Source organism: Diutina rugosa (genome assembly GCF_008704595.1).
Source record: "Diutina rugosa strain CBS 613 chromosome Unknown scaffold14_size250082, whole genome shotgun sequence".
Classification (NCBI taxonomy): Eukaryota; Fungi; Ascomycota; class Pichiomycetes; order Serinales; family Debaryomycetaceae; genus Diutina; species Diutina rugosa.
The window spans coordinates 195,121-218,345 of record NW_022995174.1 but is presented as its reverse complement, the minus strand read 5'-3'; the positions used below and the strand labels follow the sequence as shown (position 1 = coordinate 218,345).

The window sequence follows — 23,225 nt, the reverse complement described above, 5'->3', positions numbered from 1 at the left end:
GCAGAGAGTAACGGTTTACAGACCCGTTATCCTTACTATATTGACGTCTACTGATCACACGAGTCGTGGTTGTTTCAACAGATGAGGCCTATGGCCATATTTATTCAGTGGTGACGTCAGTGTCCTTTGATGTTACGTTGCACTGTTTCTGCTTAATGTTTCCGCCGGAGTCGGCGTCTCTGTTGGGGGGAGTCTCCCCGCCTTTTTTCGTTCGATTGGGCACACCGCTTCGGGGCCTATCGCCGCACACTGCCCCTACCCCCACCAAAAAAAAAAAAAAGAATTAGAGCCTCCGGAGCCCATTTATCCGAGATAACCCCTCCCCACCATTAAGGAAGGTAAGTCCCGTCGTACCTCCTCGACCCAGTTAACTACTGAAATATCATCAACCGTCGTCTCGGCCATTTGCGTCCATGGTTCAATCCTCATTCCTCATGGCTGGTCACACCTGGGAGGGTGCTTCCCCACCTTTATCCCCACCTGTTGTCTGCTCGCCGGCAGCGGCCAGGGCGCGGCCGCATTTGTGTCACCATGGCTACACTGCTCCCGCAATCGCCCTGCCTGCCTCGTAAACTCCGGTGGGAACCACCGAAGGTTTCTCCGTAATCGTAGTGGTGGTAGCGACACTACTTGACAACGATCGTGCGGGGGGGTGAGCCATAAACATCACGCTTTAATAAATGTGTAGTGGTGGTCGTTTCAGTCCCTGAAACCAGTGTCGCGGGTTTCTCTGCGTACGCGAAAGGGTTACGGCACCAGCGATGTCTGGAACAGGCGGGGCAACCCGCCGACGAGTGCATGTTTGTGCCTTTAGTAAGAGGACGTACGGGTATATATTGGGGTTAACGGTACCCTTTAATTGATTGTACGTGTGACTGGTGTTTCAGTTAGGATTCTTTAGTGGTTTCCTAAATTAGCTAATCGTCTGGGATGGGGTCATCTCTGGGTCTCTGGCTGCTGGCTGGGGTCCCCGCGTCCTGCATGGTGCCCTCACACCCACACTTAAATATATTAAAGGCTGTGGTAAGAGATGCGAACTCGGTCTATCGCGTAAGCCGCATGAACGGCACCCCGCTCATTGGCGGACTAGCGAAGCCCGGACGGCGTTGTAGGAGCGGGTGGTGTCGACTTATGCATATAAGTGGGTTGAATCCGCCACATCTAGACTTCATCTGGTTTTATACCTAGTCTTACTGTGGCTGTATTCGGGACACCTTTCTTAGATAGGGTTACGTAATCATCACTATACACGACTATCGACTACCTTCTTCCCTCAAAGGCCCGGGCACCGTAACCAGAGCGTCGCCGCTTTATATGGGGCCACTCCCCACCACCAACGCCCTTTTGCCATTGATGACCCGCGACGTGAAAAACCACCTCCTCTTCGAGGTGGCCACCGAGGTCGCCCACAAGGTCGGCGGCATCTACTCGGTGCTCAAGCTGAAGGCGCCCATCACCGTCGCCGAATACCGGGAACGCTACACGCTCATTGGCCCCTGGCACCGCCAGCTGGCCCAGATTGAAGTGGAGGAGTTGCCCGTTACTGACCCCAAGATTAAAGCGGCATTGGCGTCGATGTCGGAGCGTGGTGTGCAGTGGTTGTACGGGAGATGGTTGATTGAAGGGGCGCCCCGGGTTTTGCTTTTTGATATTGGCTCGGTGAGTCACAATTTAAATGAGTGGAAACAGGACTTGTGGAACATTGCCGGTATCCCTACTCCCGACCACGACCTTGAGACGAACGACGCTATCCTTTTGGGTTACTTGGTGGCGTGGTTTTTGGGGGAATTGGTGTATAATGACCGCGAACGCGCGGTTATCGCCCACTGCCACGAATGGCTCGCCGGTGTGGCGCTTCCCTTGTGTCGTAAACGTCGTATTGACGTCACCACCATTTTTACCACTCACGCCACTTTATTAGGGCGCTACCTTTGTGCGGGGCTGACGGATTTCTACAATAATTTGGACAAGTTTGACGTTGACGTGGAAGCCGGTAAGCGGGGTATCTACCACCGTTACTGTATCGAACGCAGTGCTACTCACTCCGCCGACGTGTTCACCACGGTATCCCATATCACGGCCTACGAGCTGGAACACTTGCTTAAGCGTAAACCCGACGGGGTGTTGCCTAACGGGTTGAACGTCGTCAAATTCCAAGCAGTGCACGAGTTCCAAAACTTGCACCAGATCAAAAAGGAGAAAATCAACGAGTTTGTCCGCGGTCACTTTTACGGCAATTACGACTTTGACCTCGACAACACGTTGTATTTCTTCATTGCTGGCCGGTACGAGTTCAGAAATAAAGGGTGTGACTTCTTTATCGAGTCGTTAGCTCGTCTCAACCACCGGTTGAAGGAGGCTGGCTCTAAGACGACGGTGGTGGCGTTTATCATTATGCCCGGTAAGACTCACTCTTACACCGTGGAAACGTTAAAGGGTCAAGCGGTCATCAAACAGTTGGAGCTGACGATCGAAGAAGTGCAAAAGAAGGTTGGTGACCGGTTGTTTGAGCACTGTGCCCGCCACCCTAACCACCCGGATACCCCTGAAGTGCCGCTGATCGACGACTTGATCAAACCCGCTGACCGCGTGTTGCTTAAACGCCGTGTGTTTGCGTTGAAACGCGACGGTTTACCCCCCATCGTCACCCACAACATGGAAAACGACTCCACCGACCCCGTATTAAGTCAGATCCGCCGGGTGCAATTGTTCAACAAGCCCGAGGACCGCGTCAAGATCATCTTCCACCCCGAGTTCCTCAACGCCAACAACCCGATCTTGCTGTTGGACTACGACGAGTTTGTCCGTGGGTGCCACTTAGGGGTGTTCCCTTCGTACTATGAGCCGTGGGGTTACACCCCCGCCGAGTGTACGGTGATGGGGGTCCCCTCGATCACCACCAACTTGTCTGGGTTCGGGTGCTACATGGAAGACCTTATTGAGAACACCAGCGACTACGGTATCTACATTGTTGACCGTAGAATGAAGGCTGTCGACGAGCTGATCAACCAGTTGACCGACTACATGTTTGATTTTGCCAATAAGAACCGTCGTCAACGGATCAACCAGCGTAACCGTACCGAGCGGTTGCTGGACTTGTTGGACTGGAAGCGTATGGGCCTCGAATACATCAAGGCGCGCCAGTTGTCGCTTAAGCGGGCCTACCCGGATAAGTTCAAGAACGGTGCCAACCCCTTCGAAGAAGAGCTGGCGAAGTTGACGCGGCCGTTGCTGGTGCCGGGTTCCCCTTCGGCGGACCGGGCGTTGATGACTCCCGGTGACTTGGGGTCGTTGCTGGAAGCTCACGAGGGCCTCGACACCGAGGACTACATCCTGTTCAAATTGGGGCTGATGGGCGTCGACGACCAGGACGAAGAGGAACTGTACCCGTTGACGTTGCGCGGCACCCTGGTGCCCCCCGAACTGGCATAGATGCTCTCGTGAAAGAAAAACCAAGAATTATCGTAGAGTTTTCGATTATCCCCCTGCCAATCCCTTTCCATTCTCTCAAAAACTTATATTATACTGCATGACTAGGGGGTAACCACCTGTAGATGACAAACCGACTCGGTCTTACCGGGTGCGGCATCGATGCCACACTTGACACCATATCTGGTGGCGAGCTCCCTATCAGATCAGACCACCACAGAGCCCTTGATAATTGGTCGGCTAATGGGTATCCGTGGAGTTGCAATTCGCACCAAGGGGCACATGATCTATTATGGTAGAGTTTGGCATTGTGGTTCACGCCACACTGTGGCGCCAACTGATTAGACGACACGATATATAAGCACTCTCCCACCCTAAAAACCCGTACATTGATCACTCTAATTGGAGCATTGATCAATTGGACCATTGGCTTGAACTTCAATTAGTATTTGATTAAGAAGTCATCTTAACTGATCAAATTACTCGAAACTTGATCAATTGATTGATACTTACCGAAATTATGACAAAGGAGAGAAAGCCGCTTATTCTCAATGCGTTCCAGATCGGGGGGCTGGGTCTTCAAGCCCCAGGTCTTTGGAAACACCCTGACGACCGTTCCAGCGAATACACCAAATTGAAGTACTGGACGGACTTGGCTAAACTATTGGAAAAGGGCAAATTCAACGGATTATTCATCGCTGACGTCCTCGGCGGCTACGATGTCTATAATGGCCCGCAAAACTTCAATGCCGCCGCCGCCCTGGGCGCCCAGTTCCCTGTTAACGAGCCCAGTGCTCCCGTGACGGCAATGGCGGCGGTAACCGACCACTTGACGTTTGGCCTTACCTTTTCTACCATCGCCGAGCCCCCCTACCATTTGGCCCGCCGGTTAGCGACGTTAGACCATTTGACTGATGGTCGTGTCGGGTGGAATGTGGTGACGTCATACTTGGACTCGGCAGCACGCAACCTCCTCGACGGGGCCCAGTTGCCCCCCCACGATAAGCGGTATGCACGCGCCGAGGAGTACTTGCAGGTGGTGTACAAGCTCCTTGTCAGTTCGTGGAGAGACGATGCCGTGGTGTTGAAAGATGGTATTTACAGTGACCCTGAGCGTATTCGTTTGATTAACCACCAGGGTGAATTTTTCACGGTGCCAGGCCCTAATTTCACCGAACCGCTGCCGCAAAAATTGCCCTTGATCATCCAGGCAGGGCTGTCGAAACAGGGGCTAGAGTTTGCTGGAAAAAACGCCGAAGTGGTATTTCACGGTGGTCCCACTCCCGAGAAGCTTGGCGAGCGAATTAGGGAGCTGAAGGAGATCGCTAAAAAGTATGGTCGTGGCGACGATTTGAAGTTTTTGACGCTTATCACCATCATTTTGGGTGAAACCCACGAGGAAGCGGAACAGAAGTACCATGAGTACCGTAAGTACGGTGACGTCGAAGGCGCCAAGGCGTTGCTTTCAGGATGGACGGGTATTGACTTTGGTAAGTTCCCTCCTGACGAAGAAGTACGCAATGTTGAAGGGGAATCCAATGCTGGCTCTAGCCACGCTAAGGCGTTGGTGGATAACTGGCAAAAGCTTGGTCCTGGGGATCCTCCTGACGTGAAGAAGACGCCTAATTATGTGGGTAAGCAAATCACTATTGGTGGTATGGCACCAGTATTTTGGGGCACTGCCACTGAAGTTGCCGATGAAATTGAGCGCTGGGTCGACATCAGTGGTGTCGATGGGTTTAACATCACCTACGCCACGCTCCCGGGCTCTTATGAGGATATTGTCAAGTGGCTTATTCCAGAATTGCAACGGCGCAAATTGGTCTGGGACGACTACCCTGAGAAACCTCAAACATATAGGGAACAAGTGTTTGGTAGAAAGTTTGTCAACGAGAACCACCCGGCCTACGATTTGCGGTGGACTCCCGAGTATACTAAAGAAGAGTTCGAAGCGAAGTTGGCGAAATTGGAAGCTCAACAAGCGGCCAATGCTGACCAAACCCAGGCTGATCCAACTAAAGCTGATGCCGCTAAGGCTAGTGACCTGGTTAAGGAGCCAGCGAAAGCCGCCGCTTGATATGTATGAATCTATAAGCTAACACACAATTTGAGAAATATTGAGAAAATTCAGGTCAAACTACGGCTAAATACACATTAAGGAATGGCCTAGCATTAGTAGAACTCATTTCGGCTGTGATTTGTATGGTTTACACGTAGTGGTGCCTGAAAAACTACTAACGAAAAGAAACTAAGATTTTCGATTTTTTGAAATATCGCCAAGCTCATCGCCATTGTCAGCCTCCGAAATCACCCGTTCTTTCCTCTGCAGAGTGACCCGAGTGCGTGTTACGGAGGGAAATGTGGTTTCCTTGGGAGCTTCGTATAGCTAGCTGGTGCGGCTTAGTACCGTATAGTGTGAGTACAATCGTATAGCGCGCAGTAAGGGCAAACAGAATACCAGCCAGAATTGGACCCAGAGACCAGGAATCGTTGAATTGAGTGATGTGTGTGGTTTAATGAACCTCTATGAGTTGAATGTGCCCTTTTCCAATTGGAATTGAGGTCTTTTGGTTGAGTTATCACACTACGTCGATACGCACCCTTCGTATAGCTCTGGTTGAATGGTACACGGGGAAGACAATGGGTCACCCGCAGCGGTAGCGTGGAGACCTCGTCACACGACGATGACCGCTTCTACCCCTGCATTTGAATCTTCTATATAAAGGGAGAGTTTCTTTGCCTCCCATCGCCATCCATCTGCCCCACTCAAACAATGCCTCATTTATATGAGCATACCGAGGACAGATTCAGATCCACAAACAAGAACATGTCGACCGTGGATCTCATAAATAGCCTCAGGTCAGTAAGCAAGAACTTGGCGTTGGAGATGGCGTTGAAGCACCTGAACTGGGACTTGGGCGCCAACAACCGTGCCATCGACGATGACGTCAAGGAATACCTCTTCGGACAGGTCTATGTACTCGCTCCAGGCAAGCAGTTCAACTTCCAATTGATGAACTACGAGCTGTTCAACTGGCTCGTGCTCACCGACACCCAGTACCACCACCTTGTGCTCACAGGTTTCGACTGGCCGGTGGGGATCACCTTGATCGAAGGGGAGACCCACTCCAGCTGGCAGCAATACCACGATATGACTGAGGGGCACCGTTCAGCCACCATTGGCGCCATCCACCGCGAGTCTTCGTACTTCTACGAAGGGTGCTCTATCACTGGCAGCTCCACCTCGCGAAACGTCATTGGCATCGAAGGGCCAAAGATCTGGAGCTACCTCTACTGCAAATCGTACCTTGAGCGGCTAGTGTTGGACAACTACGCCGAAATGCCGGACCACAACTACCATATCGAAGTTGACAGCCTCCAGCTCAATGGGCGCCACCCAGGTATCGACAAGATCGTTAATCTCAGTTCGGTGAAGCAGTTGTCACTCATGACGACAGCAGCTAACCGCGACGACGGTATTTTCAAGCATGTGCACCAATTGACGCTGGTTACCGACTTGTGTGTCCTTAGCGGCAGTGGCAAGCATGGAACTGCCTACGGCTCTGCTGAGTACGAGAAGATCTGCGCAATTCCAGGGCCGGTTGAGCGGTTGGTGGTGGTTACCGACCAGCGCAACCCGTATGACTACACTACAGCGCTTAATATGGCGATGTCCTTCCCTAAACTTGTTTACCTTGAGGTGACACATCGGGTGGACTCCCTCTCGTGGCCACGTGTACGTACGAGCGAAATCGAGCGTGACAAGCACCAGCAGGAAGACGTCCTGGTGCTCAAGTTGCCGGCTTTGAAGAAGATCGTCTGGTACGAAAACCGCATTAGCACCGATGAGGAGTACACATTGGTGAAGTAAAAAAGTAATTAAATGAGTAATATAAGAGAGTAATATACAAAATAACTTACCAAGAGTTCGAACGGGAGAGTATAGCAGGTATTTTGTTTGCCTAAATCTTTACTCGCAGCTTATTCAAAGGTTAACCATGTTTCTTTCGCGGGGTTATCGGTGAGACCGTACACTGTTAAGTTGACGAAGTTTCGATGACTTAATAAATGACGAAAGTGACAAAACTTGACAATTCTTTGTCATTATCCTTACAACGTATTGTGAGTAGTGTCCATTAACTATAAAGTCCAATTAAACAATCACGCACAAGTCGAAGAAGCGGAAGTCCTTCTCGAGGGAGTAGTTGTCCTTGGGAGTTTGCGAGTTCGATTGAGTTTGTTGAGCAGCCATGGTTGAGTAGTGGGTGTAAGAGAGCAGGGAATGTGGGTATATATGGCGATTTGGTGGATTTCCCTCCATTGCCCAATTAGGCCGTGACAATGGGACTGAGTGGCACCTCAACCTCAATCAAGCAGTGACAATCAAATGTCAGTAGTAATACTAGGATATTCGTGTTCGGCGTTTTCCCTGCAGTCCCGGTATCAATACAAATTCTTCAGTTTACGCCGCTCTTCCTTCTATCTTAGAGATAAATCAATTCATGATGTTAAAGCCGTAACTAAGTACACGCCTAGAAGAGGGGAAGCTGGTGGTAGTCGGTGGCCGATAAGTGGCCGGCATAGTAGTCAGCGGCAACCTCTTCACTGATGACGATTGCCTCATTGATCAAGTCCTGGGGAATGCCCGAGCCACGGAACTTGTCGAGCACAAATCGCGTGTACTTGGCCCCCGCCTCTTGGTAAAATGGGACCTCTCCTTGTTCCACTTTGTCCAACATGCCCTTAATAACATTAAATTGATCGGGGCTAAGTCCCTGGAACCCGTAGCATACCTCACGGGCCCGGTGAACCAAGTCGCTGACCATTTCGGCCTTTCTTTGCGATTGTTCCTTGATACGCTGTTGCTTGTCAATTGGGTCCGTCATGGCAGCAAGCTCTTGGAATAACGCCTTTTCGTCGTTGTCAAATTCAATGGTTGCCTGTTTGTATAAGTCGTTAAGCTTTTCACGTTCTTCAGGGTTCATTTCCGGAATAGCATCCACGAATTCGACCATCTTCTTCAAAGTGGCAAAGATATTGAAAGCATCGTTAGCCTCGATTTCCTGACGGAGATTGTGCTTGAATTCCTGGTTTTCCTTGACGAATTCAGTCATGAGGCGACGCTGGTCGTCATTGTCAAGGCTTTCCAAGATCAGCTTGAACTTGTACGAGTTGCAAATGAGCGAGCCAATGATGACGTAGCGGTTAATGGGGTTGATGGGGGAGTTGGGATTGGGTGCCGTGAGCATAGTGTAGTAGAGATTGAGAAGCAATTGAGCAAGCTCATATACGGTTCAGTTTAAGCTTTGTCGGCTCATCTTCTACCCCCTTGTTTCGTGCATAGTTTAAGAAACTTCTATTAATGAGGAAGTCGTGAAAGGAATACAGACAGTGTCAGTTCAAATGACGTCAATTGGCAGTATGGAAGCTAGTTTTGATGAATTAAGCGTTCTTGATCCCCTAACTTCTCAATTGGTCTTGCGGGATTATCCCCAATAGTAGCTAATGTCAGCAGTCTAATTTTCAACCATTATTGGAACTAAGGAGCGGAAATTCTCTTTACTCAAAGAGCTACGGATAATTGTCCTATGGTTCAAAAGAAACGAGCTTTTTAGTATTTTGCGATTATTGTTACAAAGACTTTAAAAGAGATTCTTTAAGGCCCACCATCTTGATGATGATGGCAGACATGGTAGTACTGGCCATAAATCACATGGTGAATATAGGAACGCAAAACAAGTGTAATTTGGATGGCTTTTCCTCCAAGTTTGATTAGAATCTTACAACGATTTTGCACAAAACTCGGGAACGTTGAACTACTAATATAATTAGACTACCAAATGGCTGATAATTCCACAACATCCTTTCCTTTTCAATCTCTATTAGACTAAACCACTAGCACCCACTACTTAATGTCGAACACCGGCTTCAACTTCTTGATCAACAACCAGTCTTCTCTCAGCACGGTGTCGCGGAAGGCCGGGTCCTTCAACGTGTCGATCGACTTCCGCAGGATGAGCGAGTACAAGTTATCCAGCTCGTCGACGTGTCTCCCCCAAGTGGGTTGGGCCAGCGACGGGTTTTCCAATCTCATGGCCACACCCTGGGCGGTCTGGCCCTTCTTGACGGCGTCGGTGGGCTTGTGGGCCACTTCCAACGAGGTGACACGGCCCAACACCATGATGTTGGGCAGGCCAGTGGTGGGGTCCTTGCGCACGGCACAGATGGGGGTACCGATACGCAAAGTACCTTCGATGACGTCGACACCGATGATCATCGGGTTACGCTTGTTGATAATCTGGATGGTCTTGAGCACACACGGCATCACGGCGTATTCCATAAAGTCCTTACGACGTTGCTCGAGGAGCTTAGCCTGGTAGGCGGTGAAGGCGTCGAACAAGTGGTAGATGATATCGGCGTTGAAGATCTTGATGTTGTTCTCCTCGGCGTACTGCTCGGCCTCCTTGTCGACCTTGACGTCGAAACAGAGCATCACCGCGAGCTCGGGGGCCTTGTCCAACATGGTGACCGCCTTCATCACGTCTCTCTTGTAGACGGGACCCAAGCCGATCAGCATCACGGGGATCTTCATGTCTCTCAAGAAGTCCAACAAAGCTTCCAACGACCCCAACGTCAGCGCCTGGACGACGACACCCTTACCGGAGGAGTCGACCATGTCCAAGAGACCCGTCAAGTCGTCCATCACTTCTTCCATCATCTCTTCTTCATCGTCTTCAGGGCCCACGACCAAGAGACGGGAACCAGCGACGGCCTTTTCCAAGTCGTTGGCGGCAATCTTGACCCCGAGGGCGGCCTTGACTTCCTTGTGGTGGACGTATTCGGACTTGATTCTCAATTCTCTCGCCGGGGGAGGGGTAAGCAACGCTCTGATATTGGTGGCGATGGGCCCGTTAAGCCCGCAAAGCACCACTCGGTCCCCTTCGTGCAACACCCCGTTGGAAAGCACCACGTCGATGGTGTACCCGAACCCTTCGACGACCTTGACTTCCAAGATGGTGGCCTCGACCTTCAGCAAGTACATCAACTGTTTCAGCATTCTCTTCTGGGTCAACTCAAGCAACAACCAAAGCAAATCGGGGACCCCTTCCCCGGTGACGGCGGAGGTGGGGACGATCGACACGTACTTGGCCATGTTCTTGTTCTCGAAGTAGAGCTCGGAGTTGAGCCCTTGTTCCGCCAACTGGAGCTTGATCCCTTCCCACCGGTTGTGGAATTCTTGTTGCACTGATTGCGCCTGCTTGGCGAAGGTGTCTCTGAAGGCGGCGTTGGGGTGTTCTTGCCAGCCGTACAATCTGTCGATCTTGTTCAACGCGACGACAAAAGGAGCCTTTCTGTCTCTCAACAATCTGATGGACTCCAAGGTCTGTTGTTCCAACCCGTGCATGATGTCAATCACTAAAACAGCGATGTTACACAACAGCGACCCTCTCAGCCGCAAGTTAGTAAACGACTCGTGACCCGGGGTATCGATGATCAACAACCCGGGGACGTCGAACGTCTGGCGCTCGAAGGCGGCCATCACGGCGGTCTTGGTCTTGATGGCGTCCATGGGGAAGTAAGTGGCCCCGATCTGTTGGGTAATACCACCCGCTTCGCCCCCTTGGACGTTGGTGCGTCTCATGTTGTCCAAAAGCTTCGTTTTACCCGTGTCGACGTGACCCAAGATACAGCAGATGGGCGAGCGCATATCTTTATCGGAAGCACCACCAGAGGCCTGAGTACGCTTACGCAGAGCTTCTTCAAGGGCAGCCTTTTCTGCAGCAGCCCGTTCGGCAGCGGCTTTACGCTTGGCTTCTTCGGCAGCGCGAACGGCGGCTTCTTCCTCGGCCTTCTTCTTGGCGGCGGCGGCGGCCTTAGCCTCTTCCTCGGCCTTCTTGGTGGCAGCAGCGTCTTCTTCATCAAGAGCGGTTTCCCAGTCGTCGACGGCGGGTTCCTCGTCGTCGTCGTCGGCGAGGGCTTCCCACAGGTCGGCGAGCACGCCGTCGTCGTCGTTGTTCTTTTCCTTCGTCTTGTCTTCCTTGGTCTCGGCGGGCTTATTAGTGTGTTGCACCTTGTTGTGCAAGAACGCCTTCAGCTTGTTCAGCTTACCCTTGGAGTAGACGACCTTTTTCGGGGCAGCAGCGTCGTCTTCCTTGTCCTTTTGTAAGCCGGGGACGACGATGTTAGACGCCGCCAACAACGCTTCACGGCGCTTTTCCTGGAGACGCTTTTGTTCCTTTTGCTTCTTGGTCAAAAGCTTACCCTCAGCCTTCAACTGTTCCTTCTTCAACCGTTCCTTTTCCTTTTTGGCGGCGCGGGCGGCTTCCTGGGCGGCGGCTTCTTCCTGAGCCTTACGCTCTTCTTCAGCCTCACGAGCAGCTTCCTCTTCTTCCAACCGGCGCTGTTCTTCTTCCAATTGCTTTTTGAGCTCCAATTGCTTCTTCAACGCCGCTAACCCGGCGGGGGCCTTCTTCCCCTTCTTCGACTTGACAGTAGAAGTAGGCTTCTTTTCCCCCGCCCCGTCGCCGTTATCTTCGGGTTCGGGGGTGTTCTTGGCCAGGGCAGCCTGTTCGGCGTTCTTCTTGTTGGCTTCCTTGATTTCCTGCTTCTTTTCCGCCTGCTGTTGCTTCTTCTTCGCCGCCAACTCCTTCTTGGCCTGCTTTTCCGCCTCCTTCTTCAATTTCTCCTTTTCCTTTTTCAGCAACAATTTCGGGGCCCCCTTAGCTTCTTCAGCCTTCTTTTCGTCCTTCTTTTGCTTGTTTTTGGCGATCAACGACAAGAAGTCCTGTTCTTCCGGCGCCAGTTCTGGCTCCGGGGTGGCCTTAGCCAGCTCGCCCGCTTCGGGGGTGGCTTCGGCGCCGAACTCCTGGGCCTGGGGCTGCTCGCCCAAGTCCTCGTCGTCCCAGAAATCGCCTCCAGCGGGTCCCTTTTTCAGTTTCTTACCCATGGTGGTTGGTGTGAGGATTTTTTCACGATGGCGTGCGAAGTGGCAATAACCTAGCCAGCGAAGCCTAGCGAAGCAAATAGAGTATATTTAAGATAAATTAGTCAGCAAAATACTCAAATATTCATATGAAAATTTATAAGTGACGTTGGTGTTGCTAGGGTGTGGATGACATCTCGGGTACACCGCGTGGTGGGGTAGCGATGGCGGGTCGGTCGCGAGGTACTGGTTCGCACTCACACCATCAGTTACCTGTAGTAATTGCAAAGGGTGCACTCGTGCGAACAATAGCGAACGAGCGAACAAATCGTACGAGCTGTTATAAGGAGCTAGCAAACAGAGAAGGTAGAATTCAAGGCTTTGCAAAGTAAATGGACATTATTATGGTGACTGTGGTTCAAAAGGAGATCGATGATTGCTTAAGTTGTCGAGGAGTTTGTGAGAATTGGGCGGTTGTCAGACACTGTCGACGCTCTCCGAAACTTCCGTCATCGGTAGTGTCGGAATCGTCGATAGGGAACGACGCACACCACCAGTTACCTAGAACGCCATAAAAGTTGTGACCATTCACGGCTGCGGCGTGACCGCCCATAAAACAATACCCCACAGACGCTCAGTAAACAACAAACAGAAAGGGCTACCAGTGGCATTGATTCAACTGGCTAACGGGGGTAACAACTAAAGGGTAACGATTTTGGGGTAACGATTTTAGGGTAACAATTGAAGGGCAACAGTTACGTCGTTGCAGCACTGATGTTTCTCTTACATTGTGATTGCGATTACCTAATAAATTGTAGAACGTGCATACGCTCACAACCAAGAAAGCCAGATTCTCGGGAATCGTCCACGTTGGCGAGGCGCCACTCAGATCCCCCACCCTCCCCGTGGCCCTTAACCACAACAGCCATGGTCTCTGATAAGCAATTTGAAACATCCTATGGACGATCACGGGTGACCAGCTACCGATCTGACAATGCAGCGGCGCCTGACACCACCTAGACCCAACAAATTCGCCGCGTCGAAGACCGAATGACCCCAACTATAAAGGTAGACATTTCCACCAAATATCAAAGCTTTGGTGGTATTTCTAAAGCCAGTGTTGTTTCAGCCTTGGCTTGGCTTCGTCCGCTTTAGGTTGTTCACTTAAAATTTAAAGCCGGGTTCCCCCGTGGTCTAGCGTGGTCCATTGCTTTTAATAACTTTGACAGTTTCTCTCCTGCACATAGTCCGCGACCCCCCAAAGCCCATTTAAACGTGGCGTACCCTACCAACCTTCTATCAAGATCTACACCCACTCGTCGCAACCACGCCATCCCATGCTCTCCGTGTTGCTCTTCACTGCTCCCGTTGCTGCTAACTTCTTCAACTTTTTCGGAGGCCACCAGGCCCAGCACCAGCAACAGCCGCTGGGTTCCGTCAACAGCGCCCACGAACACGAGAACGTCGTCCTTAACTTAAAGTGCAATGGCTACGTGTGTCCCGATACCGGCATGTGTGTCAACGGTCCTAGCGAGTGCCCCTGTCCTTACCCGGGCTCCCAGTTGCGGTGTCCGTTGGAGAACGGCGACTATCTCTGTGTGCTGAAGCCGCCGATCGAGAACGTGTACGACGACGACGCCACCAACTGGCAGGTCGACGCTGGCGATAACGAGATCCGCGACTGTGGCTGGGTCAAGCGCGCGTTCAAAGGGTTATTGTGAGCTTTACGGTGGGGTGATGAATGTCCGCCAATTGTTACGAATTTTATATTTATACATTCTTGGGTTTATTTAATAGATGAATATGGTAATGAGTGCGTACTGCACATAAGCCTGGACCACCACCACCACTATTTAAGTATATGGCGATGGTGCGAATTTTTCTTTTCTTTCTTTAACACAAGGCCTCACCAGCTTGTCCCATCAACTACGGCGTTCACGTCCCCTTCGGAGGAAAGCCCGGTGGTGTACAAGCTGTGTGGGGCCGAGAGAGAAATACCATCTTTAAAACCATCGCCAATTAGGTCGCCGCTGGGATTTTATCCCGGGTCTGGCTGATCCATGAATCGGTGATGACCTGATGTATGGGACATACCACCTCTTCGTAGGCTCTCAAACCTTAAAAACACATCACAGACTTCAATAACGAGTAGTGGTTGACTAGAGAAGCTATCTTCTTTCATTATATCGACCACCATGTTTCAGGACCACTGTTACAGGACTCGTACTTGAAACAAAACACTCATGGCTACACCGTGTCCACTAACTTTAAATTCATTAACAATAGAAAACTAGAGACCGTTTTTTTCTCTTAAAAATTAATCGTATGCTCGTTACTATATATACCATTAGGCCTTGACCACGATGATCACCAGGTCCCCACGCAAAAACATTTTCAGCACAAACCGCTCGCGGTCGACCTCGCGGAGCTTCTTGCCCTGGTCGTTGCGCTCGACCTCGGTCCACAACTCCTTGACATTCTCCAAGATCATGTTGCAATGGCGGTCGAACGCCTTGACCCGCGCCACGAGCTTGTGGTTGTTGCGGCACAGCACCACCACCGGCAGCCCCAGCTTCACTGCCTGCGAGAGAAGCAGCATCGGCCCGTACTGGAACTCGTACTCCTCCACCTTCGCCAATTCGGCCTCGGTCAACTCCAGCCGCGGCCGGTCGACTAAGGGTTCAACACTCATAGGGTTAAGGTAGAGATGATGATGGGGTTAGTCCACTTTCGCACCGTGCGGCTCAAGTGAGTGAGACCTTAAAGTCACGTGACCGAAACCTCCTCTAGGCTAAAACACCATCAATTCTTTGGCGCAAAAGCCAAGGGAGCTGCCATTTGCAGGCCTTGGCGGACAATCGTCTCCACTCGATCCTTCAACGGTTTCAGTTTGCACGTCACCGCGAGCGTGTGCAAGTCGATCGTCGCCTCAAATTTCCCCATTTTGATATCGGCAGTATTATCATTAATCGTCAACGCGTCGCCAAACTGAGACCGCAATAACGCCACAATGCCGTCAAGTTGCAGTTCAGCCAGGTTATTGGCGTGGGAGTGGCTGTGGGAGCACAGTCCCAGCGAAAGTTTCACGGAGGCCGGCGACGAGTCCACCGAGTAGAGGATCGCCACCACCGAATCGGCGAGCGAATCAGCCATTAAGTTATCGTTGATCCATTCGACAACCACAAGCATCGCTGGCGCCGTCGTCTTGTCTGCCGTCACCACCACCATATCCATAATCACTGCTTCCCAAGTGGTCTCATTGTCGATAGCCACGGTGATATGGCCAAACATTTGTTCTAGATGCCATTGAATTAACAGCGTGTCGGCCTCAATTCTCAAGTTGAGTTTCAGCTTCACCATCAGCGTGCTTAAGTTGGTGTATTCGTGAAGATCTTGTAAGTTGAGAAGGTTCAAATCGAAGTCCTTGGCCACAAGCACACCGGTGACGGGCCCAGCATTGATCTTAAGCTCATCGAGATCTTCCTTTTTCACTGAGTCGGATTCTTCAGTCTTTACTGGTTCCGCTTGAGTCTTCACTGGATCGGCGGCTTCAGTCTTTACCGGTTCCGTTTCGGTCTTTACTGACGGTTCGTAGGAATCGTCTTCTTGCTTCATGGGCGTATCTTCATCATCCTCTTGTTTTATCGCAGTATCAGTGATTTCTTCAATCTTCAATCTAGCGTCATCATCCTCGGGTTCCTGTTTGACAAAGGGACCCACTTCTGATTCCACCACTGCTGAGACTCTCACAAGCTCTTCCTCGGCTAATTGGCCAAGTACTCGAGCCACTTTCAACCCCTTAATCTCAATTGCCACTTCCTCGCAGTTCTTGGGGTTATACACTTTGATTTCACGCTCAGAGTTCTTGCGCAGAGCGTATTTGGAGAGTAATGCCGACTTTAAGCGCCCCATGGGCACCGAGTCACCGTGGACCAAAATGATCTTCAGCGGCTGTACTTTATCGATGAAACCGGTATTCTCTTGGAAGTCAACGTGAGCAGCAAACGAGATCTCATCTACTTTAATATTACGGGCAATCAGGACATCAGGGTTGGATATCAGTGGAATTGTCGCTGGCTCCTTGATGATTTCTTTAGCCATGGTCCCCTCGACGGAGTAACCAGTTAAAATGCACAAATTCTTTGGGTCGGGCGCCCACCGTTCGAGTAATTGGCGTGATACCCCAGCCTGAAGCATACCGGGAGTAGCCACCATCACCAGGGGTCCAAAGTCGGTAAACCTCAGCAAGTCTTTAATCAATTTGACGTACTTAAAGTCAAAAGGGTTAGCACTGGCTCCGGTAGCCGTAAGCCTTATCAGATCATTCATAATCGAAGTATACGTTTGGTAGACGGCCATACACTTCTTGGCAAGCAGCGACGCAAAGTAGATGGGTATCCCTTGTAATTCAGAGTGGTGGCGCCAGTATTCATCGAGGATAAGCAATAATTCCTGGGCGTTACCAAGAGCGAAAACAGGTAAAAGTACACGACCACCACGGGCTAACGTGGCATGGATGGACTTGACCAACTTCGCTTCTAATTCCTTTCTCGGCTCAAGAGTCCCGGTACCAAATGTCAGTTCGCAAATGAGGACGTCGGGTCTTTGGGGAGGTACTTCCGCCGCGTGTAAATGGCGGTTTTCCGTACGCAGATAGTCACCGGTAAACAACACTTTAAGCCCACCAATCTCAATGAAATACATACACGCTCCCAACACGTGACCGGCGTGGTACGCGGTGAAACGGATACCATCGACTTCCAAAGTCAGGTGGTAGTCAACCGTCTCAATACCGTCGAGAGATCTCATAATATCGTCGTGAGAGTACAAGTTCAGCGGCTCGTCACTGCCTCCAGTGGCCCCTTGTCTGTCTCCACCAATCAGGGTCACAGACACGAAATCCTTAACCAACCACCGGTAAATAGCTTTAGTAGCATGGGTCATGAATACCTTCCCTTTGAAACGAGTGTGTTGCATCACATACGGAAGCGAAGCAGCGTGGTCCAAGTGGAAATGGGAAATCAACAAGATATCGACTTTACCCAAGTCGTACTCGTCGTAGAAGGGGAACAGCAGGTGGCCCGAGAGGGCAGGGTGGATGCCGGCGTCGAGCATGATCACCTTGTTTTTGTACTCGATGATGTGGCACAGCCGCCCCACCTCATTGCAGCCGCCAAGACCGAAAAACTTGAACTCGTCCGCCATGGAATTGGTGGAGTAATGGGAGGTTCAAGGAGTGGTGATGGTCCTCAGTAGTATGGGCCTAGTGACGATCTTAGCGCGCTCGTGTGTGGTAGTCACACGACCTTATTCCATCGCCATCGAGATTTGATTCTTGCAGCAACGGCGCGACTAGCGCCTTACTACGAGCGCCTTATTGCGAGCGCTAGCGCCATGAGACTCCATTTGCACAGCCACAACCCCGGCAAGCTCCGCACCGTGGTCCAATTGGTACTGAGCGTACGGAAACGGGCAGTGTTTCGGTTTCTGCCGCGAAACCTAGTGGTATTTACTCCTGACGGAAGAGCCGACGGCGAACCCCAAGTATGGTGCCAAATCAAGCTTAAGCTGGTGTTTGCCCATGCTGATATCCGCAGTTTAAGAGATAATGTTGTTGAGCTAGAATTGGTGGCGGACCAGGTGGCGCAGGTGTTGAAAATGTTCGATCAGGATATGGCGGCGCTGCTTTCGATCAAACTTGTGGCTGAGGCGAAAACGGCGCCGGCGGCGCTGGGCGCAGCGCTGGGAGCGCCATCAACGACTCTGCTGCTGTCAGGACTGCGGCTGAGGGCTAGTCTCTGCTTCAGCTACGCGGCGCCGCTGGCGGTGGGGAGCGACTTGACGCGTACGTTCAAAATACCCGTCAAAGTTTGTGGGCGCAATTCCCCTCTAGCCCGCTTGGAGCCGCCGCCGGTATCGCGCTACTCGCTGGCAGTGGAATTGGCGCCGGCGTTTATCCACACTTATAGCCGCTTAGAGAAGTTCAGAAAGCTGGGGGAAGCGCTCCAGATTTCTGTGGGCTCTGACGACCCCGGAATGGCATTTCGCCTTGAAGACGACGGCCGGTGTGTGGTGACTTTATGGTATAAGGATGAGCTTAAGCGCGTGAGTTTCGATCCGCAGGCGGACGACTTGCGCCACGCGGTGATCACCGGCGCTGATGGTGCGGGCGCCGAAGGCGCGGTGGCTAGTGTGAAGATTGGCGACTGGCTAGGCACGCGACGGGTACTCCTGGTGTGTCGGACCAATTTCCTCATGTTTGCCGGCCGCGATTGTGTCGTTCACCTGTGGCTTGACGACGATAACGACGACGTCGAAATTAAATATTACCTAAGCGGGTATAGATACGAATAGCATAATTAACGAAGAATAGAAAAAGAAAAATTAAACTAAGAATGGTGGTGTAAAGTTAAAAAGTATCGGCACAGACAGGGTTCGAACCTGCGCTCCACAAGGGAACTGGAACCTGCATCCAGCGTCTTAACCTCTCGACCACTGTACCTCTACAAAAATTTGAAAATTTCGGGGTAGTAGTATTCTGCAGGAAGGCAAACTGGAAAATCTCGCCCTGCGCTTCTAAAAATGGTACCATTGGATTTCTGGTCACACATTTAGTGGTCTAAGCTGTTCTTTTCATCAATTCCTTTGCAATTGCTCTCGTTGTGGTTACCACTAGCACCCACAAAAACGCGACGCGTCGGTGCCATCGCCGCTACCACTCACCACACACACCCCCCTCATGTCGATCGTCTCGCTTTTAGGCATCGAAGTGCTCAACAACCCGGCCAAGTTCACCGACCCTTACGAGTTTGAGATCACGTTTGAGTGTCTCGAACCCCTCAAAGAGGATTTGGAGTGGAAACTCACCTACGTGGGTTCGTCGTCATCGCTCGACCACGACCAGGAGCTCGATAGCATCTTGGTGGGTCCTGTCCCCGTGGGGATCAATAAGTTCTTATTTAAGGCTGATCCGCCGCTGCCCGAGTTGATTCCGGCGTCGGAATTGGTGTCGGTGACGGTGATCTTGCTCAGCTGTGCCTACGCCGAACGGGAGTTTGTGAGAGTGGGCTACTACGTCAATAACGAGTACGACCTGGAGGAATTGAGAGAAAACCCGCCGGCGAAGGTCCAGGTCGAACACGTGATGAGAAACATCCTCGCCGAGAAACCCCGGGTGACTCGGTTCAACATCGTTTGGGATAACGAAGCCGCGGAAGACCAGCCCGAAATCGTTGAAGAAGAAGAAGAAGAGGAGGAGGAGGAAGAAGACGAAGAAGACGAAGGAGAAGAAGATGATGATGAAGAAGACGACGACGAAGACGACGAAATGGCCGAAGAAGAGGATGACGAAGAAGGCGAAGAAGTCGACGTCGACGAGGAAATCGACTTGGAAAAGGAAGCCACCCCTAAGGATTAGCTTTTGGGTGTTTGACTATTTTTATTCTTGTTTTTATTTTGGGGCTGGTGTCCCCAGTGTACGATAATCTGACGATCCACGTAAACGTTGTAGAAACATCCGTGCATCAAACATCGGTGCTGGGATGGGGTGCGCGCATTTACCAACGACGACTCCACTTACCATCATAAATACCCAACCAACCAAACAACCACATGGGATGGTGCGCCATGAGCGAAAAGTGGTGGTGCGGCTTCTCCCTCCGACGCTAAAGGAAGCAGAGTTTTTCCAACAACTTTCCCGATACTACAAGGGTGACAAACAGGGGTACGCTCACTACTATGTTGAAGGAAAGCCCCAACAGGGAGTCTACGACCAGCCAGAATTCTCTCGATGCTACTTAAGGTTTAACTCTCAACCAGCACACGACGAGTTCATGGCCTCCGTGAGCCACCAGGTGTTCACCGAGCCGCTGACGGGGGATACCATGACCGCGGTCATCGACAACGCGTTGTACCATAAGATGCCGAGTGAGACGATTGTTAAGGGAAGTGGTGAAACTAATGACAATACCGAACTTAGTGGTGGTGTTGCCAGCCTCAATTTGGAGGGTTTGGTGCTGTTTGAGTCGCATCCGTTGTACCAACAATTCCTTCAAGACCCCGATAGATTTGATATAAAGCAACTAGCTGAGGACGAGCGGAAGGAGAAACTCAAGAGGAAACGGAAAAAGCTCCAGGAGAAGGCGAAAGCGAAGTTGAAAAAGAAGAAAGAGGAGTGGAAATTAAAGGCGAAACAGGCCGAACTTGCCAGGCTCCAGGAGACTGGGGAACCCATGGGGGAGACTCATAATCCTGCTAACGAGGATACTGCCACTTCCGCAAATGCTAAACGCAAACGCACACGCAAGAAGAAGAAGCCTGTTGATGGTAAACCGACGTCTTCGCCTCACGTTCCGACAGGTCCGGCGCCGGCAGTGTCGGAAACCAAACCGCGCCCGAAAAAACCCGCCCCGAAAAAGGCTGGTCCCAAGAAGAAGGCTAATCCCAATGCTAACCCACACCCTCCCCAAGCTAATGCTAACACGGCTAACACTCCTGGAGCTAAGCCGAAGCCGAAGCCCAAGCCCAAGAAGCCGAAGGCTAATGCGCCGCCTAACGCGCCGCCTCCTCAGTAACTACGAGTTCCCATCTTTTTTCCCTTTATACATATATTTTTAACAGAATCTATACCCGTGGACGTCCCCCATAACCTAGTGGTGTTCGTGGTGGGGCTTGGGGTAGCCCGAGATCAGTCTTCTGCCGATCATTTCCCCGACGGAGTAGAACGCGGCCAATTGCACCCCGTAGTAAGTGCCCTTGGCGATGGTGTCCTTAGTGGGCTTAATTTGAGCCACCTTTTGCAACCATTCCTTCTGCTGTTGAGGCGACTGCAACCACTTGAACGCCTTTTGGTACACCTGCTGGAACTGTTCCACCGAGGGGGGGTTCATCTGTTCCCGCTTCCACACGATCTTGCCGAGGTCAAAAGTGACTTTCGACCAGTAGACGGCGGCGTTGGTCAAGTGGGTGGTCTTGGCGATCAAGCCGGAAACGGCGGAGGAGGCCTTCAGAGCGGCAGACGACATTGTTGTTTGGTGCTGAGGATTGGTGGTAAGAATTTTCAATGGCGCGAACGCATCCGGGGAGCACGGGAGTGTGGGCCAATGAGAGAGCGAGAGCGTTAGTGCGACTTGCGAACATTTACCGTTACCAGTAAATAAATCGAACACCAGCTATTTCTATGGATTTTGGCTTTTAATTTTTGGAGTAGGTTTATCGTTTTGATTGTTGAAGTATGTTGTGGGAAGTGATGGATATTTTCGAGGTAGCTGATGTTTACTGAATTTTTCATTATCTGACTTAGGAATGTCAAGACTAGCGCTCTTAAGTAGATATAGTGAAGTTTCCAATCTTGGTTTGATTTGTTTCCTTGATATTATTTGTCATTGGTATGTTGTTGCGAGATCAAACATACGCTTCAAGTAACGTTTAGCCTGGGCTTAACGGCAAATGGTATGGCTGGAAAATTATCGTTAATGGGGGCATTGCCTCAAATACTACCTAGTTGAGTCAGGAATTTATAGAGAAGGCTAAGTAATGTTTACGGTGGCCTTATGGTACTCGTCCATTGCCCTCGTGTGAGTGTTTAGGACTCAAGGATTCTAGAATAGATGGCGTCGACAACAGAGCCCTCGATCTTTCATAAAGAATAAAAATTAGAGGGACTTTGCCTTATTCAGGATATCCTAAGACACGCTAGCTGCTCATCGCCTTCATTGACACTAGAAATTGATGGAATTGACTTCTGTATATTTTGACGATGTATTGATCAGAGAGAGTGATGAGAGACTGTGTTAGTTTGAAAACTAGTTTACGTGATGCTAAGTTTAACACAATTGGAAGTGAGGCTAAATTAGATACATCGCGAATTGCAGCTAAAATACCTAGAATTGATTTTACATTAATGAAACGTTGTATGCGAAGTCGTACTACCCGCAAGAGTCCTAGATCAAGGTGAAGCTGTACCACCTACGTCTAGTTCCATTGGAGGCCGGAGGGAGAACATAAAGAAAGTATTAATTACTCAATTGAACCTCTTGGTTCATCAAAGATAGGTACTTCATTGAGTCAAATGCTTTAGAGATCAGAGCGATAACTACTCCTGCTCGCAAGGGTGATTTACGATATTGAAGGGGATAAAAGAGAGATTGGCCTAGCTTCACGCAGGATGGGGTTACGCTAGATGGTAGACTCAAGGCCGCTAAAATATACTTGGGACCAGTGTCCTTGTCCCGATAAATCGCTTACCTAATAAGGCCTAATTGGTCTCGGCCTTAACTTCGGGGGGTCACCCCTGACTATACCCCAAGGGGACTCCTATTTAGCGTCGTTGGGAATTGCTTTTCTATAGTGGGTGGGTCATGCTGGTGCTGCCGGTGTATGCGGTGTCGGCGGCGGTGTCAGCGGTGACTGCGCTTTGCGTGGAGCGGCCACGGCCGTCAGCTGACGCTAGCATCAGCCAGGCCGCAACATCGGGGGTTGTCATGGTAACCCACCCTCGGATAATGCCACTCGCCACCACCAAACCCCGATAAAAAGACATGACCCTCCTCATCGCATCCACCATCACCGTCAAAAAATCTATGAAACGTGAGTCGGCCGATGCGGCTGGATGCGGGTTTAATATACCCCAAATCAAGGTAGAGTCTGGGGGCTTATCATCAGGTTTGCCTCAGGGCTTAGCCCAACCCAATTGATTGCAATGTCCTACCATTTATCACTGGGAGATACCCCTAAAGTGCTTGTTTCGACGTACATGTGTTTCATTTCGGCATGCGCTCGATGTACATCGAGTCGTATAGTGGGGGGCGGATAGAGTTTGATACACCGCTCGCTGGCGACGATGGCATGGCGACTCGGGGCGCTGGCTTGCTTC

At 50.9% G+C, this 23,225-nt stretch overlaps 12 protein-coding genes across 12 annotated transcripts; 7 read left to right on the top strand and 5 right to left on the bottom strand. All coding sequences in view use genetic code 12, as the record gives it.

Annotated features, from left to right (window-relative positions):
* Window positions 1-1,314: 1,314 nt before the first annotated feature.
* GSY1 (glycogen (starch) synthase) lies at window positions 1,315-3,432 on the top strand (the record flags this gene model as incomplete). Its single annotated transcript, XM_034157261.1, has 1 exon — window positions 1,315-3,432. One exon carries the CDS (start codon window positions 1,315-1,317, stop codon window positions 3,430-3,432), a length of 2,118 nt encoding a protein of 705 aa, XP_034010885.1.
* Window positions 3,433-3,949: 517 nt separating this feature from the next.
* DIURU_004392 (LLM class flavin-dependent oxidoreductase) lies at window positions 3,950-5,506 on the top strand (the record flags this gene model as incomplete). Its single annotated transcript, XM_034157260.1, has 1 exon — window positions 3,950-5,506. The coding sequence occupies one exon, from the start codon at window positions 3,950-3,952 to the stop codon at window positions 5,504-5,506; it is 1,557 nt and encodes a 518-aa protein (XP_034010884.1).
* A 696-nt stretch (window positions 5,507-6,202) lies between these two features.
* On the top strand, window positions 6,203-7,300 carry DIURU_004391 (uncharacterized protein; the record flags this gene model as incomplete). The annotated part of the gene is made up of 1 exon (XM_034157259.1): window positions 6,203-7,300. The coding sequence occupies one exon, from the start codon at window positions 6,203-6,205 to the stop codon at window positions 7,298-7,300; it is 1,098 nt and encodes a 365-aa protein (XP_034010883.1).
* A 661-nt stretch (window positions 7,301-7,961) lies between these two features.
* On the bottom strand, window positions 7,962-8,678 carry DIURU_004390 (uncharacterized protein; the record flags this gene model as incomplete). Its single annotated transcript, XM_034157258.1, has 1 exon — window positions 7,962-8,678. One exon carries the CDS (start codon window positions 8,676-8,678, stop codon window positions 7,962-7,964), a length of 717 nt encoding a protein of 238 aa, XP_034010882.1.
* Window positions 8,679-9,334: 656 nt separating this feature from the next.
* FUN12 (translation initiation factor eIF5B) lies at window positions 9,335-12,376 on the bottom strand (the record flags this gene model as incomplete). Its single annotated transcript, XM_034157256.1, has 1 exon — window positions 9,335-12,376. The coding sequence occupies one exon, from the start codon at window positions 12,374-12,376 to the stop codon at window positions 9,335-9,337; it is 3,042 nt and encodes a 1,013-aa protein (XP_034010881.1).
* A 1,313-nt stretch (window positions 12,377-13,689) lies between these two features.
* On the top strand, window positions 13,690-14,073 carry DIURU_004388 (uncharacterized protein; the record flags this gene model as incomplete). Its single annotated transcript, XM_034157255.1, has 1 exon — window positions 13,690-14,073. The coding sequence occupies one exon, from the start codon at window positions 13,690-13,692 to the stop codon at window positions 14,071-14,073; it is 384 nt and encodes a 127-aa protein (XP_034010880.1).
* Window positions 14,074-14,699: 626 nt separating this feature from the next.
* SMD2 (mRNA splicing protein) lies at window positions 14,700-15,044 on the bottom strand (the record flags this gene model as incomplete). Its single annotated transcript, XM_034157254.1, has 1 exon — window positions 14,700-15,044. One exon carries the CDS (start codon window positions 15,042-15,044, stop codon window positions 14,700-14,702), a length of 345 nt encoding a protein of 114 aa, XP_034010879.1.
* Window positions 15,045-15,154: 110 nt separating this feature from the next.
* Window positions 15,155-17,557, bottom strand: DIURU_004386 (cleavage polyadenylation factor subunit; the record flags this gene model as incomplete). The annotated part of the gene is made up of 1 exon (XM_034157253.1): window positions 15,155-17,557. One exon carries the CDS (start codon window positions 17,555-17,557, stop codon window positions 15,155-15,157), a length of 2,403 nt encoding a protein of 800 aa, XP_034010878.1.
* Window positions 17,558-17,746: 189 nt separating this feature from the next.
* On the top strand, window positions 17,747-18,706 carry MEC3 (Mec3p; the record flags this gene model as incomplete). The annotated part of the gene is made up of 1 exon (XM_034157252.1): window positions 17,747-18,706. The coding sequence occupies one exon, from the start codon at window positions 17,747-17,749 to the stop codon at window positions 18,704-18,706; it is 960 nt and encodes a 319-aa protein (XP_034010877.1).
* A 385-nt stretch (window positions 18,707-19,091) lies between these two features.
* On the top strand, window positions 19,092-19,769 carry ASF1 (nucleosome assembly factor; the record flags this gene model as incomplete). The annotated part of the gene is made up of 1 exon (XM_034157251.1): window positions 19,092-19,769. One exon carries the CDS (start codon window positions 19,092-19,094, stop codon window positions 19,767-19,769), a length of 678 nt encoding a protein of 225 aa, XP_034010876.1.
* A 199-nt stretch (window positions 19,770-19,968) lies between these two features.
* Window positions 19,969-20,925, top strand: DIURU_004383 (uncharacterized protein; the record flags this gene model as incomplete). The annotated part of the gene is made up of 1 exon (XM_034157250.1): window positions 19,969-20,925. The coding sequence occupies one exon, from the start codon at window positions 19,969-19,971 to the stop codon at window positions 20,923-20,925; it is 957 nt and encodes a 318-aa protein (XP_034010875.1).
* Window positions 20,926-21,000: 75 nt separating this feature from the next.
* ATP20 (F1F0 ATP synthase subunit g) lies at window positions 21,001-21,375 on the bottom strand (the record flags this gene model as incomplete). Its single annotated transcript, XM_034157249.1, has 1 exon — window positions 21,001-21,375. One exon carries the CDS (start codon window positions 21,373-21,375, stop codon window positions 21,001-21,003), a length of 375 nt encoding a protein of 124 aa, XP_034010874.1.
* Between the last annotated feature and the right edge of the window lie 1,850 nt (window positions 21,376-23,225).